Below are 17,233 nucleotides of genomic sequence, written 5' to 3'. Positions count from 1 at the left end.
CTACAACAGTAGAGATTGAAGTGTCCTTGCTGAGCGAACCGCCTGAGGGACTTTCAGCATTGACAGGCCTTGTGAAGATCAGCCACGTTACACGTCAGCCACGTTAGCCTTCTCACCGTGTGCATACATAGACAGTACACTCTCTTAGGCTCTTATGAAAGATCTGTATGTTCAGTACAGAGACTGGTGTGGCAGCTTTTTCAAAGTGCTGGTGGAGCCTAGAAATGACTATATATTCTCATGGGTATATTCGCAAGATGTCTACATTTACTGTATGTTGAGGTATCTCAATGGTCCTGTCAACCCGAGCCGGCCTGTTTTGAGGTCCTCTTCCTGACTTTGGCGGACTGGCCGTGCCCAAATACCCAACCCGTAATTGTATTCTTAATAGTAGGCTGATTAGGTATGCGAAAATATAAAGTTTTATAGTATGTGACATTTAGAAAATGTAGTGTGCTTTAAATGCCAAGATGTCATACTCATTTCAGCTTTTCATCTAGTTTGAATTTGCTGCATGCTGTAAAGGAAATAAATAGTATTTCAGACCCACGTGTGTTTGACAGCAGCTGATAATGAGTTGATAATCAGATGAGGGCAATTCCACAGTAACAAAGATTTTTTACTTTAAAATGTATGTCAAACAAAAACCAATCACTGCAAAGTTAAACAAACCATACAACGCTATGCACAAGGACTACTTTTAACAATTTCCCCCCCTAAAATAAAATAAAATAACCTGAAGAACTGTGCAGATGCAAAGTTTGGTAACAGAATGACAGTTTGTGCTGTTGTTGCCGTCATTCTGTTACCAAACTTTGCATCTGCACTGTTCTTCAAGTAAATGTGTTTTTGAGAAACTTTCAGTGGAAATTGATAGAAGTCGTTTTTGTGCATAGAGTTGTATGGTTTGTTTACATTTTACATTTACATTTTAGTCACTTAGCAGACGCTCTTATCCAGAGCGACTTACAGGAGCAATTAGGGTTAAGTGCCTTGCTCAAGGGCACATTTGCGTCATTTAGCAGACGCTCTTATCCAGAGCGACTTACAAATTGGTGCATTCACCCTATAGCCAGTGGGATAACCACTTTACAATATTTTTATTTTTATTTTATTTTTTTATTTTTTTTGGGGGGGGGGGGTAGAAGGATTACTTTATCCTATCCCAGGTATTCCTTAAAGAGGTGGGGTTTCAAATGTCTCCGGAAGGTGGTGAGTGACTCCGCTGTCCTGGCGTCGTGAGGGAGCTTGTTCCACCATTGGGGTGCCAGAGCAGCGAACAGTTTTGACTGGGCTGAGCGGGAGCTATGCTTCCGCAGAGGAAGGGGAGCCAGCAGGCCAGAGGTGGATGAACGCAATGCCCTCGTTTGGGTGTAGGGACTGATCAGAGCCTGAAGGTACGGAGGTGCCGTTCCCCTCACTGCTCCATAGGCAAGCACCATGGTCTTGTAACGGATGCGAGCTTCAACTGGAAGCCAGTGGAGTGTGCGGAGGAGGGGGGGTGACGTGAGAGAACTTGGGAAGGTTGAACACCAGACGGGCTGCGGCATTCTGGATGAGTTGTAGGGGTTTAATGGCACAGGCAGGGAGCCCAGCCAACAGCGAGTTGCAGTAATCCAGACGGGAGATGACAAGTGCCTGGATTAGGACCTGTGCCGCTTCCTGTGTAAGGCAGGGTCGTACTCTCCGAATGTTGTAGAGCATGAACCTGCAGGATCGGGTCACCGCCTTGATGTTAGCGGAGAACGACAGGGTGTTGTCCAGGGTCACGCCAAGGCTCTTCGCACTCTGGGAGGAGGACACAACGGAGTTGTCAACCGTGATGGCGAGATCATGGAACGGGCAGTCCTTCCCCGGGAGGAAGAGCAGCTCCGTCTTGCCAGGGTTCAGCTTGAGGTGGTGATCCGTCATCCATACTGATATGTCTGCCAGACATGCAGAGATGCGATTCGCCACCTGGTTATCAGAAGGGGGAAAGGAGAAGATTAGTTGTGTATCGTCAGCGTAGCAATGATAGGAGAGGCCATGTGAGGATATGACAGAGCCAAGTGACTTGGTGTACAGGGAGAATAGGAGAGGGCCTAACTTTGCAATCATTGGTTTTTGTTTGGCTTACATTTTAAAGTTAAAAATCTGAGTCTCAGTATCATTCAGTTACCAAGGAATTGCCTAAAAGGAGACTCATTGTACCAAAAGGAATGAATGTCGCCAAACAACACAATTGCGCATCAGTGGACGCATTCTCAGTACGGATGAGCCTAGTATGTTGATATTTGTTGCTTACTGCATACATTTTTTACTAAACCGTACGTTCTAAATATTATGCAGTATGATAAGTACACAGTATTTTGTTTTAGTAAGTAGTAGTCAAGACAGATTTCGGACACTGTGTGTGTGTGTGTGTGTGTGTATGTATGCATACATTTGTCTGTGTATATGTCTGGCTGTTTGTAGTTTGTATTTACTCTTCTGCCTGATCACAGCTTCAATAACAGGCCCTTTCCTGTGGCCTGTGTGTGTGTGCGTATTCTTGTACATTTGTACGCCCGGTCTTTCTATCCCATACTGCTTCCTCTCTCTCGGTCACCCTCCCCTCCCCACCTCTTCTGCCCGTCACTCCGGCTCAGAGTGGCTGTCACTAAGGCCCTCAGTGTGACAGACAGACAGGACACTGCCGTCCCCGCTACAACTGCCAATTTGGGGACATGAAAGCCGGCACGCTGATCCGCTGTTTACAAATCCCCTTCCGCTCGCTTCGATCCTCTTCCCTCTCTTTTTCTCCCTCTTCCCGGGGACGGATCAAATCCGACAGGGAACCAAGCCAATTAGCAGGGCCCGTTCCGGACCTAAATTCTCATTTCCATCAAAAAGCCTAGTATGTGGTTGTGTTGTCCTAAAGGATGGGCGCCATAGATGGACCACACCCTCCTCAGACCTACTGTAAATCCCCCATAGATGGCCTGCATCCCGATTTGCCACCCTTCTCCCGAAGTGTACACTTGCACTTTTTCCATCATGGATTTAACAATGGTGGAAACTCCCTTTAGCCAATGCTTACACCAATCCAGTGTTTTTAAATTCATGACAGGAAGTGTGCAAGTGCACACTTTGGGTGAATTGAGACTTAGGCATAGTTGTTGTATGTGGACTAGAGTGATGCTGGAGTTATAAGACGTGTTTAGATGTGTTTACGTGTTGGTTCGCGGACTTGACATTAAGCTCTGTGACGAGCTGAAGCTGAGATGTTTTTCTTAACAGTAATGTTGTTAGCTAAGTTTGTTATGGTTTGTCACGTCATTGTTTACCTTTTTGACGTTTTGAAGGCTGGTGGCTTTTTGTCCTCACAGGAGGGGATTTGTCGACCTTACGTTTTCACCTCCAAAACATGTCAGGATGTCTTGGAGAATATGTTTTTGTCTGTGTGTTTTTTGTGTCTGTTTGCAGGTTGTATTTACTCCCAAGTTTGTCTCACCACTCATCCTGTGGGTAAATTATTTACTTACAACTATAATCTTTGAGTAGTCAGGGCAGTAGTTTTCATTTTATAGTTTTTCAGATTGATGGAATGTTTTAATAACCTGTCCAATGCCCACCAGCAACCACCACCAAAATGCCTCCTTCCTGAAAATGTTTGTCATTCTGAGGCACGGTGAATCTTATATCCTATATTTCTGGCATGGCGCAATTCTAATTTATAACTTTCCTGTGGACGTCAACAGCGGCTCGCGCTATCGAGGTACGCAGCCCGAGAAAAACAAATTATCTTTTTTTTTTGCCCCATGTTGGACTGCTTCCTGAAATGATTTGCTAATTTACTTGTTGCTGTGGTGACCTGTCAATCAAGCATTAGAGGGATTTTGAAGAAGAAAAGAGAGCCAAAGAAAGGGAAAATCCTCATGCATATATATCAGCTACTAAACCTTCAACATGACAGGCAGGCTTCTTCTTTCCTGTTCTTCTTCCTCCTCTTCCTCCTCCTTCTCCAACTCTTCAGAGGGGCTCACTGTAGGAATATACCGTAGCTCCCTTAGTACAACACCGTTGATCTATGTCAAGAGGTTTGGACCTCTTGGTGTAATGGTTTGGGCCTGACAAACATGGCTTGGGCCTGACAAACAAAGAGCTGTGGGTTCAAGTCCTTTTATTGCTAATCCCGGATTCAGTGCAATATATTGGCATGTACGATGATGGATAACAAGACAACGTCTATTAAGATAAATTGCTTCAGGATAAGTATATATGGATGTCTGGATATTCCAGACATATCAATATGGCTAGACGAAAACACGAGTCAACCTCAGACGACGGATGCTCATCATCGACCAATGAAAGCAGCTCATTGAGCCATCAGGGAGTTGTCATCTGATCTCCAGCACTTCAGGTCCTTCACTTCACTGGCCGAGTTCGACATTGCAGGCGAGTCGAGACTGACTGATCTACGAATATCCTTGCATCATAAATAACTTCTCAATATTATTTGTAGATCAGTCAGCCAGTCACAATTCACCCATGATACATCACGGTTTTGATGCTCTCGAACATGGCCTCTGTCTTCATGGAGGCTCATCGACCAATGAAAAAAGCCCATTGAGCCATCAGGAAGTTGTCTAATTCTCCTGGTCATCTGATCTCATTGCTTCAGGTCATTCACTCTGTCTTCATCCAGCAACAAGAGACGCCAGGAAGCGATTACACCTCTTCCAATGGCCGCCGTCCCGTCATCACGCTCAGTGTGATGGATGGGCTTCCTCTGCCATTAGGTGTCTGCCGGCCATCTGTCCATCCCAGGCTGTGTGTGTGACATTCCTCCCTCACAGAAAAGGTTAAGTGGCTCTTATGAGGTCTAAGGAGAGGGGCAGGAGTGGTCACAGCATGTTAACCTCTAACCCTGCCCTTTTCATGGGGTAGGAATGCTGTCTGTAGGGGGGGAGTTGGGGATATGGAGGGTCACACTTCTTTCTTATTCTCTCATTTTCTTCCTTGGACTCTATTTTGAAATCAAAGCACAGTGCAATTATTGGCCGGCCGATGGTGCGTCTGCCTTTTACTCTCTCTCACGCTCTCTTTTCCTTCTCTCTGTCACATACATTCTCTCTTTCCTCCCCCTTTGTCTTTCATTACACCCGCTCACTGCTTGTTAGGGTCTTTGTCATTGTTCTGGTGTATCTGAATCCTCAACCCCTTTAGTAGTCTGGATGGAATAGTTCTACTGAGACCTTTGATCAGTCACTCTCACCTACAGTATCTCTTCATCATGGATTCTGTGTGCTGTCCTGGACTCGAGGCTGGCTCAAACAGTGCTTGGATAAACACACACACACACACAGATGTGCACGTACATACACGAACGCATGCACACACACGGATGCTCACTCACGCATGCACACACACACAAACACAAATTATCACTCACTTGCACGCACACATACACATGCCAAAGCTCACTCTCTCTCTTCCAAATGAGTGTGAAAATAAGACGTAACTGGCTCGTTAAATATTAATTTGTTTTTTGACAGAAGTGGGGGGAAAAGGAGACAAGACAAATTGCCTGGAGCTAGCGCTTTGTGCATGAATCGTTAAAATATGCCAGAAATCAGAAATGCAAACAATTAAAATAAAGCCCATATTTCACGTGCCGCCCTTGGGTGACAGATGCATCTCTCGCTCTGTGGCTGTCACCCATCTCCCTCCCTCCCTCTCTCTCATCCCTCTCTCTGCTAAGCAGTCTGATTGACACGGCATTACACCCGGGACGGGCCAGACACTGTTTAAAGATGTACACGCACTCACACACACACACACATACACACAGGAACCTTTCACTTTTCTCACACAGACACAACATACACCTTTCACTTAACACATACACACTCGCTAATGAAGACACTCCTGAGAACATATCTATCATACCAGTCAGACCTCACACCCTTAAAACATCTCTCTTTCTCTCTGTCTTGTCTCTTACTCTCTTTTACTCGCTCTCAACTCATTCTATCTGCTTTCTCCCTACTTTCTCCCTGGTTATTCTTCCATTCCCCATTCTCTGCCTCTTTCTCTATATTGGTAATCATATTTTGTGTTGTATTAATTTCTTATATAGAGACCTCCAATGCACAATATATCTTGATTTGGTGTGTGCGTGCTACTGGATGTCCATGCAACTGGATGTGTGCGGGTGCACGCAGTGTGTGCGCTCGTGCTTTGCATGCATATAGCATCCAACGAGAAACCGATAAATCAATAACGACACCATCCATTTTTGGCCTACAGCTAAACTAAACGTTATTTCACTCAAAGCTCACTTCAACACCATCTTTATTACGATGATCCGAATTGGCTCGACAGCAGTGGCGGTTCTAACGGCAATAGATTCATCTGGGAGGGTGGTTTTGATCTATTTGGTCGTGTAACTCTTAATACGAAGCGTTAATGGGAGGTGATTTAGCCCAAATTGCCGCCGCCTGCTGCAGGATGCATATGGAGGAAATAAGATAAATAGATTTAATTATGCCCAGTGGGGATAACGAGAGACGAGAGACTCTGTTTTAATTATTGAAGGGGGGCGTAGCTTTCTGCTGCCAGGAAGGAGCTGTGATTAGCTTCTCATGCTGTCAATCAGGGGAAGAGGAAGGTAGAGAGGGGTATGGTGAGGAGGTGTGTGGAGGGTGGGTGGGTTCTGTGTGTGTGTCTGTGTTTCCGAATGAAAAAACACAAATGAGAGTGATATGACCCCCTGCTTTTTTAGAAGGACCGTTTCGTTCTTTCTCAACATACTTGTAAACGTCTAGCTTCTTAACTGTCCTCTGCGTGATGTACACTACTGCAGTATTCCAGTGTTCTGTCCCAGAAAACACCAAAGAGCCCCTGTTACATCACACCTCCTTATGTAGTTTTTAATTGAACATATCCCTACTTGTCTCTCTGGCTTCCAAAACATCCAACTCCACCAAGGTAACAGTAGAAAAATACACACAGCAATCTAATTACCGTGATAATATTTATAGGCTGTGAGATTAAGTGTTCTCTCTCTCTGGAAGCCTCACTGTTCTTTCTATATATTCCTAAACTCCAACCGTGCCATACTTTCATGGGAGCTTTGGCTTATCCCTCCCTCTCTCTTTCTCATTCTCACGTTCATTCTCCATTCGCTCTCTCTCTCTCTCTCTCTCTCGCTCTGTCTCTCTCTCTCGCTCTGTCTCTCTCTCTCTCTGTCTCTCTCTCTCTCTCTCTCTCTCTCTCTCTCTCTCTCTCTCTCTCTCTCTCTCTCTCTCTCTCTCTCTCTCTCTCTCTCTCTCTCTCTCTCTCTCTCTCTCTCTCTCTCTCTCTCTTGTTGTCGTTCTCGCTCTTTCTGTCCCCGCTTGTTATTTTGGTACTCAAAAGCAGATGCATATTTAGCTGGCATTATCCCTGCGTCTTTATGGGCGATCAACTCCTCGTCCTCTGGAATGTGTAGAAATGGGTGTATCATCATATGTGTTTCTTCTTCTTTGTTTCTTTGTGCGTGCTCATGCGTGTGTGTGTGTGTGTGTGTGTGTGGTGCTTCAGCTGGCCTAAGAGGTCAGGCCTACCCACCTGGAACAATGTTGGAGTGTGTGTGTGTGTGTGTGTGTGTGTGTGTGCATGCATGCAACTGGAAGTGTGCGGGTGCACACAGTGTTTGTGCGCGTGCTTGCATGCGTATTGCATATGCAACACCAGACGCAACATCTCAGCTATTAGCCTCATTCATTTCCATCATAAAAGACAGACGTCATCAATGAACTCCCGTGACAGACCGACAGACAGACTGTAAACTGTCTCCTTACACCACCACTCTTGCCGACTGAACGTCTGCTTACAGACCGAATGCCTGTTTAGCTACTCGTTAGCGCTCACCAGTTACCAGTGTCCCACTGGCTCCATCCAATAGCACTTAAGGAAGCCTATTTATTTACCACCCCCTGCTCTCTGCTTGTTGTCACACTGTAAAAAAGAAAAACAGCTTCATTTCCTGAGCTGCCAACCACAGAGATGATAATGGAGGAAATGAGTCTTGCACACATAGGTAAAAGCTGTTGTATTGTATAGCTAGCACACATACTGGGAAATAGGCTACAAGAGTTTCCTCTCTTAATCTCTCTATTTCCCTCTCCCTCCCTTGCACCTCTCTCTCGCTCTCTCTGTCTCTCCGTCTCTGTTTCTCACTCTTTTTCTCTCCTACCCTCCCTCCCTAGGGAGCCAATTCCACAGGTCGCAGGGCAGTTATATCACCCAGGCTGTCTGTGAACTCACTGTGTTCTGAACCTCATTAGAAAGAAGACACAATCCTTTTATTTTACTTTTCCCCCCTTCTCTCACCCACTTCTTCAGAATGTCATGTAATGAGCATGGAGAAGCTTCTGGAAGAGGTGATTAAGATGATGAGTAAAGGCACCTTCCAAAAAAGCTGATTTTCACTGGAACTCAACAGGACAGTCTTTTGTCTTGTCATATTTGGACATTTTGTGGATATTGGTTCTAGTTTCTTCATTTCCTCTCAGGAGGAGTGTCACCGTCGTAGACCCAGGAGCCATTCTGGTGGCACACTGGCAGAGGCAGACTAATGATGACAGTGTTATGCTAATAATGGTTCCGTTTGGCCCCTTGTGACAGTAGGACCACATTAAACCGCGACACCAATGACCCAGTAACCCAGTGAAGCATCCATCTGACACCATTATGAGAAAGTAATGCAGCCAGTGCTATGATATAGGTATAGTGTGTTTTTAAATGAGATCTCCCACTCTTTGTGTGGCTGTGTGTGGCTCCCTATGAGCTTTCCCACACAGAGTGGCGGCCATCTTTCTGTGTTGGTTCTCTAGCTTGTGGGGCTGTCAGGTGTTTCAGCATCAAACAGGAACAGGAAATGACAATGAGAAATGACATCCGTATTTCTGAATAAACAGGATTGATATAAGGACAAATTTACACAGCTAGATAGAATCCAGCTCCGAAGAGTCTCGTTCGATAATTTTTTGTTGTTGTCTTAAAACAAATCTGACTTCCAATTCAGATCCCCACAACATCTACTGCATACCACCTGATTGTCTTGGAAAAAGAAATGGAGAGACTAACAGTGAGGAGAGGGAGAGATTAGGGAAAGGAAGGAGCGAACAATTATGATGGAGGGGAATTGGGTTTGTACCTTCCCAATGGCAGGTACATACACTGAGTGTACAAAACATTAGGAACATGCTCTTTCCATGACAGACTGACCAGGTGAAAGCTATGATCCCTTATTGATGTCACTTGTTAAATCCACTTCAATCATTCTAGATGAAGGGGAGGAGACCGGATAAAGAAGGATCTTTAAGCTTTGAGACATCGATTGTGTATGTGTGCCATTCAGAGGGTGAATCGGCAAGACAAAATATTTAAGTGCCTTTGAACAGGGTATGGTAGTAGGTGCCAGGCACACCGGTTTGAATGTGTCAAGAACCGCAATGCTGCTAGGTAGGCTTGGGCGGTATACCGTATACCGGGGTATTTTTGAAAAAGACACGGGATGGTTTTTCAATACCGTCAAAAATATTTATTTGAAGTTTTTCAATAAATTGGAATATTTGTAGCTACTTTTTAAGTTTATACCTGCAGTCAACTTGTGCAATATGTTAGGAGATAAAGCAGATTGCGTTCTTCATTTCACCTGCCACATCATTTTACATTATGAAGCTTACCGTAGTTCCCCAGAACAGTTGAGCCAGTCACGTGTTTGTATGCAATTCACTACTAAATGTTTGCCATCAGATATCTTATAATGGCTTTCTTCCAGAAGTCAAAGAGCTCTGTATGAGTTATATGTACAGCTGCCATTTATTCTCATCCGTTTTTCTCCCATTTGCTCCATGTACACATGCTGCTCTTCCTTCAGAAAAGCATGCATCACAACTGTTCATTCGCACAATTTCTCTCGTTAACTTACGCTTGTAAATGTCTACACTCAGTAGTAAATGACATTCAGTAGCTACTAGCTATGCTTGTATGACTGTATGAGCTGGATTTGCCTGTGTTTGCAATTAGTTTGTTCATTTTTCTCTCATTACCATTTAGCTAACAGCGTCTATGTGATTTTGCTATTAGTTTGTACAACATTTGTTAGCATTCTGGTAATAGAAGCCCAATGGGCTTTTCTTGCGTTTTTAGTGCCCCCTTGTGTGCTTTGCCAGTAATACCGTAAAACTCGGAATGAGAGAAGGACGGTATGATGATATGAAAATCTGGATACCGCACAAGCCTACTGCTGGGTTTTCCACACTCAACAGTTTCCCGTGTGTATCAAGAATGGTCCAACACCCAAAGGCCATCTAGCCAACTTCACACAACTGTGGGAAGCATTGGAGTCTACATGGGCAAGCATCCCTGTCGGACGCTTTCGACACCTTGTATAGTTCATGCCCAGACGAATTGAGGCGGTTCTGAAGGAAAAAGGGAGCGGGTCTCAATGTTAGAAAGGTGTTCCAAATGTTTTGTACACTCAGTGTATATCTAATTGTGAGTCTCTCTCTGTCTCTCTCTCTCTCTCTCTGTCTCTCTCTCTCTCTCTCTCTCTCTCTCTCTCCCTCTCTCTCTCTCACTCTCTCTCAAACAGACAGTAGTAGAGAGAGGTGGTCTAATTTATGCACACATAATGATCAGGCCAGCAGTGGGCCTCCAACACACACACAATACTGTGTGAAAGAGAGAGACAAGCCACCCAGCTCACTTCTCTCATGGAGGGCCAGACTGCCAGTGTCAATGAAGTCTGTGAAATAGATACTACTGCCAGCACCATGCTAAGAATGGGCAATAATATCGGCCATTCATATTACTGTTCTTCTAACAATGTCTGCAGGTTGTACGGGAAGCAATGCTAGGCTAGTTGGCCTTGAAGAAGTGTTTGAATGCTGTTTTTATAGTCTGGAGATGTAATCAGAAGTAGGCTGACTCATATCAAAGGTATTAAGTGTCACTCGTGCTAAGTTGACTAGCATTAGCTTGCTTTCCAGAGCCTGTATTTATCAAGCATCTCAGAGTAGGTTGTTGATCTGGGATCAGGTCCTCCCTGTCCATAATTTAAAAGGCAAAACTGATCCTTCCCCCAAGGCGCTTGAAAAATATGGCCTAGGACTAACCCATGCATCTGGGTCAGCTGCAAAATCTGGCAACCCAGCAGCAGTGCAGTGATCAGAGGCTGATTTGAGTGTGTCCTCTGTTGTCTTCCATCAGGGTTACCATTCACACCATGTCCCCCTCAAGGCTGTAATGAGAAGAGCCAGTGACAGGAATTAAGACAGGCCCCTGTCCCTAATGAGCTAAACACAGACATCAGATTGGACTCAGCAGGGAGCTGACACACACACACAGGCACACACCAAACACCACGGTCATGTTCAGTATAGGCAAAAGTCGCAGATAGAAATGTCATGAATAGAGCTGATGTGATCCCTTTTTCTATACGTCAAAGAGGCATGTTCATTTTATATATATTTCTTGAAACGTCATGAATAGAGCTGTCATGATCTCTTATTCTACATGTCACAGAGGTGTGTTTGTTCTACAATGATACGTTTCTATCTGAATGTTTTCTGCTGAATGCAGCCCCCATAGGAAAGGGTTGTGGCAGATTTGCCTCCAGGCCAAGCCCCTGATAACATGGGGCTGTAAGACCAGACATACTCTACCTGACAGAAAACCCATTGTGTTCTATGGATATGTGAATTAATCCAGGGATTTGTATGTCTTTCTGTCTGAAGGCCCTTGGGGGAATAATCAGTAGCTCAGAGAACCATGTAAAGACTGTTTTGGTTGAGAGTGTCCTTTCGGAAGCTTGAGAGCGACATGTGATTCAACTCCATGCCTGGAGGGCAAAAACACGCCCGTATTCACAAAGAGTGCTGTCTAGGATCAGTTTTGCCTTTTGCATCCAAATGATTGAGGGGAGATCTGTTTCTAGATCAGCACTCCTACTGATGTTTTGTGAATACAGGCCCTGGTTTTCAATATTTTCTTCTAGTCAGGGACTGGTCCAGACCTGGCATACCAGGCGAATGGACTCTGGCCAATTAGTGACATGAATCAATCAGTAAACTATACTGAACAAAAATATAAACGCAACATGTAAAGTGTTAGTCCCATGTTTCATGAGCTGAAATAAAAGATCCCAGAAATGTTCCATGTGCACAAAAAGCTTATTTCTCTCAAATGTGCACAAATTTCTCCTTTGCCAAGGAAATTCATTCACCTGACAGCTGTGGCATATCAATAAGCTGATTAAACAGCATGATCATTACACAGGTGCACCTTGTGGACAATAAAAGGCCAGATGTCTCAAGTTTTGAGGGAGCGTGCAATTGGCATGCTGACTGCAGGAATATCCAACAGAGCTGTTGCCAGAGAATTGAATGTTAATTTCTCTACCATAAGCCGCCTCCAACATCATTTTAGAGAATTTGGCAGTAGGTCCAACCGGGCTCACAACCACAGATCACGTGTAACCACACCAGCCCGGGACCCTCCACATCCGGCTTCTTCACCTGCGGCATCGTCTGAGTATTTCTGTCTGTAATTAAGCTGTTTTGTGGGGGGAAACTATTTCTGATTGGCTGGGCCAGGCTCCCCTGTGGGTGGGCTTGGCTCCCAAGTGGGTGGGCCTATGCCCTACTAGGCCCACCTATGGCTGCGCCCCTGCCCATTCGTGAACTCCATAGATTAGGGCTTAATTAATTAGCATGTTGCATTTATATTTTTGTTCGGTATATGTGAGAGAAAATAAAACAAAATATTTTAGGGGTCAGATAAGTACAGAGTAGGGTGAAGTTGCCCCTAGATAATAATAATAATATAATAATAATAATATGCCATTTAGCAGACGCTTTTATCCAAAGCGACTTACAGTCATGCGTGCATACATTTTTATTTTTTTGTGTATGGGTGGTCCCGGGGATCGAACCCACTACCTTGGCGTTACAAGCGCCGTGCTCTACCAGCTGAGCTACAGAGAACAGATGCTGACCCTGGGTCCGTTTTGCATTTTCCCCACTAATGATTAAGGTTAGGATAGGGGGATGAGAAACTGATCCTAGATCTGTACCTAGGGGAAACTTCACCCCAGGGCTACACACTCTCACCTCTGTCTGTCAGAAAGCATGTTGTATCAGTTCAGAATACATACTGTATAGTAATACCAATTAATCAGTGGTGTAAAGTACTTAAGTAAAAATACTTGAAAGTACTACTTAAGTAGTTTTTTGGGGTATCTGTACTTTACTTTTACTTCACTACATTCCTAAAGAAAACGATGTACTTTTTACTCCATACATTTTCCCTGGGAACCAAAAGTACTCGTTACATTTTAAATTGTTAGCAGGACAGGAATATTGTCTAATTCACACACTTATCAAGAGAACATCCCTGGTCATCCCTACTGCCTCTGATCTGGCGGACTCATTAAACACATGCTTCATTTGTACAGTGGGGGGAAAAAAGTATTTAGTCAGCCACCAATTGTGCAAGTTCTCCCACTTAAAAAGATGAGAGAGGCCTGTAATTTTCATCATAGGTACACGTCAACTATGACAGACAAATTGAGAAAAAAAACCCCAGAAAATCACATTGTAGAATTTTTAATGAATATATTTGCAAATTATGGTGGAAAATAAGTATTTGGTCACCTACAAACAAGCAAGACTTCTGGCTCTCACAGACCTGTAACTTCTTCTTTAAGAGGCTCCTCTGTCCTCCACTCGTTACCTGTATTAATGGCACCTGTTTAAACTTGTTATCAGTATAAAAGACACCTGTCCACAACCTCAAACAGTCACACTCCAAACTCCACTATGGCCAAGACCAAAGAGCTGTCAAAGGACACCAGAAACAAAATTGTAGACCTGCACCAGGCTGGAAAGACTGAATCTGCAATAGGTAAGCAGCTTGGTTTGAAGAAATCAACTGTGGGAGCAATTATTAGGAAATGGAAGACATACAAGACCACTGACAATCTCCCTCGATCTGGGGCTCCACGCAAGATCTCACCCCGTGGGGTCAAAATGATCACAAGAACGGTGAGCAAAAATCCCAGAACCACACGGGGGGACCTAGTGAATGACCTGCAGAGAGCTGGGACCAAAGTAACAAAGCCTACCATCAGTAACACACTACGCCGCCAGGCACTCAAATCCTGCAGTGCCAGACGTGTCCCCCTGCTTAAGCCAGTACATATCCAGGGCCGTCTGAAGTTTGCTAGAGTGCATTTGGATGATCCAGAAGAGGATTGGGAGAATGTCATATGGTCAGATGAAACCAAAATAGAACTTTTTGGTAAAAACTCAACTCGTCGTGTTTGGAGGACAAAGAATGCTGAGTTGCATCCAAATAACACCATACCTACTGTGAAGCATGGGGGTGGAAACATCATGCTTTGGGGCTGTTTTTCTGCAAAGGGACCAGGACGACTGATCCGTGTAAAGGAAAGAATGAATGGGGCCATGTATCGTGAGATTTTGAGTGAAAACCTCCTTCCATCAGCAAGGGCATTGAAGATGAAACGTGGCTGGGTCTTTCAGCATGACAATGATCCCAAACACACCGCCCGGGCAACGAAGGAGTGGCTTCGTAAGAAGCATTTCAAGGTCCTGAAGTGGCCTAGCCAGTCTCCAGATCTCAACCCCATAGAAAATCTTTGGAGGGAGTTGAAAGTCCGTGTTGCCCAGCGACAGCCCCAAAACATCACTGCTCTAGAGGAGATCTGCATGGAGGAATGGGCCAAAATACCAGCAACAGTGTGTGAAAACCTTGTGAAGACTTACAGAAAACTTTTGACTTGTGTCATTGCCAACAAAGGGTATATATCAAAGTATTGAGAAACTTTTGTTATTGACCAAATACTTATTTTCCACCATAATTTGGAAACCAAACAAAGGTTTCTGTACCAAATATTAAGTTCTGCTTTTCTGATGTATCAAATACTTATGTCATGCAATAAAATGCAAATTATTTACTTAAAAATCATACAATGTGATTTTCTGGATTTTTGTTTTAGATTCCGTCTCTCACAGTTGAAGTGTACCTATGATAACAATTACAGACCTCTACATGCTTTGTAAGTAGGAAAACCTGCAAAATCAGCAGTGTATCAAATACTTGTTCTCCCCACTGTATGATGAAAATTACAGGCCTCTCTCATCTTTTTAAGTGGGAGAACTTGCACAATTGGTGGCTGACTAAATACTTTTTTTCCCCACTGTAAATGATGTCTGAGTGTTGGAGCGTGCCCCTGGCTATCCTTACATTTAAAAAACAAGAAAATGGTGCCGTCTGGTTTGCTTAATATAAGGAATTTGAAATGATTTATACTTTTACTTTGATACTTAAGTATATTTGAGCAATTACATTTACATTTAATACTTAAGTATATTTAATACCAAATACTTTTAGACTTTTACTCAAGTAGTATTTTACTGGGTGACTTTCACTTTTATTTGAGTCATTTTCTATTAAGGTATCTTTACTTTTACTCAAGTATGACAATTGAGTACTTTTTCCACCACTGCAATTAATCATCATCTCAACCACATTGCCAACTTACTAACACACCACTGCATTAACTCACTCTAGCAAATGATCACCCTGCATTATCACCAACCATTAACCACTGTACCAGAGGTAAAGGCACTAATGAACGTGTGGGAGTGAGTTTGGTTCGTATGTGTGTGTAATAGTGTTTGTGTGAGCGATGGGTACTGTTTCTCTGCTGTGAATTGGAACCGCTAACGTGCGTGTGTGTGTGCGCGTGACGCGTGCGTGCACGTGTGTGGAGGGTCTATGTGTGTAATAGATTATTTTTCTGTGTCTTGCTGAGTGGAAGTGTGAACACACTTGGCTGCGGTGTGAACTAGACTCTGCTGTTTGGTTCCAAACATGAAGCCCTGAGTCCACTCCTTCTCTCTCCCCTTCTCTTCCCTCCACTCCTTCTCTCCCCTCCCCTTCTCTCTCCCCTTCTCTCCCCTCCACTCCTTCTCTCCCCTCTTATAGTTTCTCCACTACTGTGTGGCCTCCTGCTCAACTAGAAATAGTTCCTTTCATAATCTCTGCTGAGTCTATTGTTGGTTTATGAACCGCCACACTGTTTTGAATCCCAAATAAAAAAACATCTTACCAATCTGTCTCTCTCTTTCTCTCTCAATCCCCCTCTCCCTCCCCAGGTTTGGCAAGAAAAAGGAGGCGAAGAGCAAGGCGGAGGTGAATGCTGCCAAGCAGAAGTTTGAGGTTCTGAGCGAGGAGGAGCTGGACAAGATTGAGGAGAGAGTGAGGTGAGCTCACACTGTTTGGCCTGTTGCCTGTGTGTATATCAATCAATGGTCTGTCTGGCTCTGTCTTCCTGTCTGTCGGTCTGTCACTCTCTGTCTCCACACGCCATCATTCAAACGCCACTCTATAACATATACATATACACAATATATGCCGTTTTTTGTCCAATCCCATCAAGTTAATGTGAGTTTGATTCAGACAGTGTGAGTGACAGTATCCATCCCCTCTTATGTTACCGACAGACATGATCTCCGTAACATGGAGGTGCGGGACGGCCACGTGACCCCTGACCCCCTGCCACCCGACATGGAGGACGACGACCAGGACCCCAACTACGCCCGCATCAACACCTTTCGGGAGCCCCCCAAGGGCCCCTCGCCCTCCTACCTCAGCCGCACCCCTTCTCCCCAGCGGGCCCTCGGGGGACCACCCCCCGCCGGACCCTCACACAGCCGCCAGCCATCTGCCGAGGACTTAGAGGGGCTCTATGCCAAGGTCAACAAGCAGAGAGCCCCGCCCTCGACTTCCACGTCCCAGCTTCAGCCCCCTCTGAGCGACAGGTGAGTTGATCCAAAAGCCAGGAAAACACTCCCTCACAGTGCACTCCAATGTATGGCCTTGAGGTGCTATAGTAGGTCATAATCCCACTATGGGGTCAGTGGGATTGGGCAAGCATGGGGGAATATTTTGTTATCTTTGTTGCCTTCAAAGATGCACTTAAAAACAGAAATATCCATGATAGATAATGTATTTAGGTCTATCTTTTATTGAATTATTTCACTTATTTGACTATATATTTCTAATATGTTGCCTCCACTTTGGTTTCGGAGATGTTACGTGTAGGATAACCACACACGTATAGCTAACAACCCAACACACAGCCGTGCATGCATAATTTATGAGCATACTGTAGCATTTCTCAGCATGAGTG

General features: G+C 44.5%; 1 protein-coding gene across 4 annotated transcripts in view; it reads left to right on the top strand.

The window, feature by feature from the left end:
* LOC121545198 (partitioning defective 3 homolog B) overlaps window positions 1-17,233 on the top strand; it is a 219,767-nt gene that overhangs the window by 141,200 nt on the left and 61,334 nt on the right. For all 4 annotated transcript variants that reach the window (XM_041855667.2, XM_041855666.2, XM_045216430.1 and 1 more), the window contains 2 exons: window positions 16,197-16,304; window positions 16,545-16,862. In XM_041855667.2, the coding sequence (XP_041711601.2) occupies window positions 16,197-16,304; window positions 16,545-16,862 (426 nt within the window). The remainder of the gene's footprint in view (window positions 1-16,196; window positions 16,305-16,544; window positions 16,863-17,233) is intronic.

Source organism: Coregonus clupeaformis, unplaced genomic scaffold, assembly GCF_020615455.1.
Source record: "Coregonus clupeaformis isolate EN_2021a unplaced genomic scaffold, ASM2061545v1 scaf0708, whole genome shotgun sequence".
Taxonomy (NCBI): Eukaryota; Metazoa; Chordata; class Actinopteri; order Salmoniformes; family Salmonidae; genus Coregonus; species Coregonus clupeaformis.
This window is presented reverse-complemented; position numbering and strand designations above follow the sequence as displayed.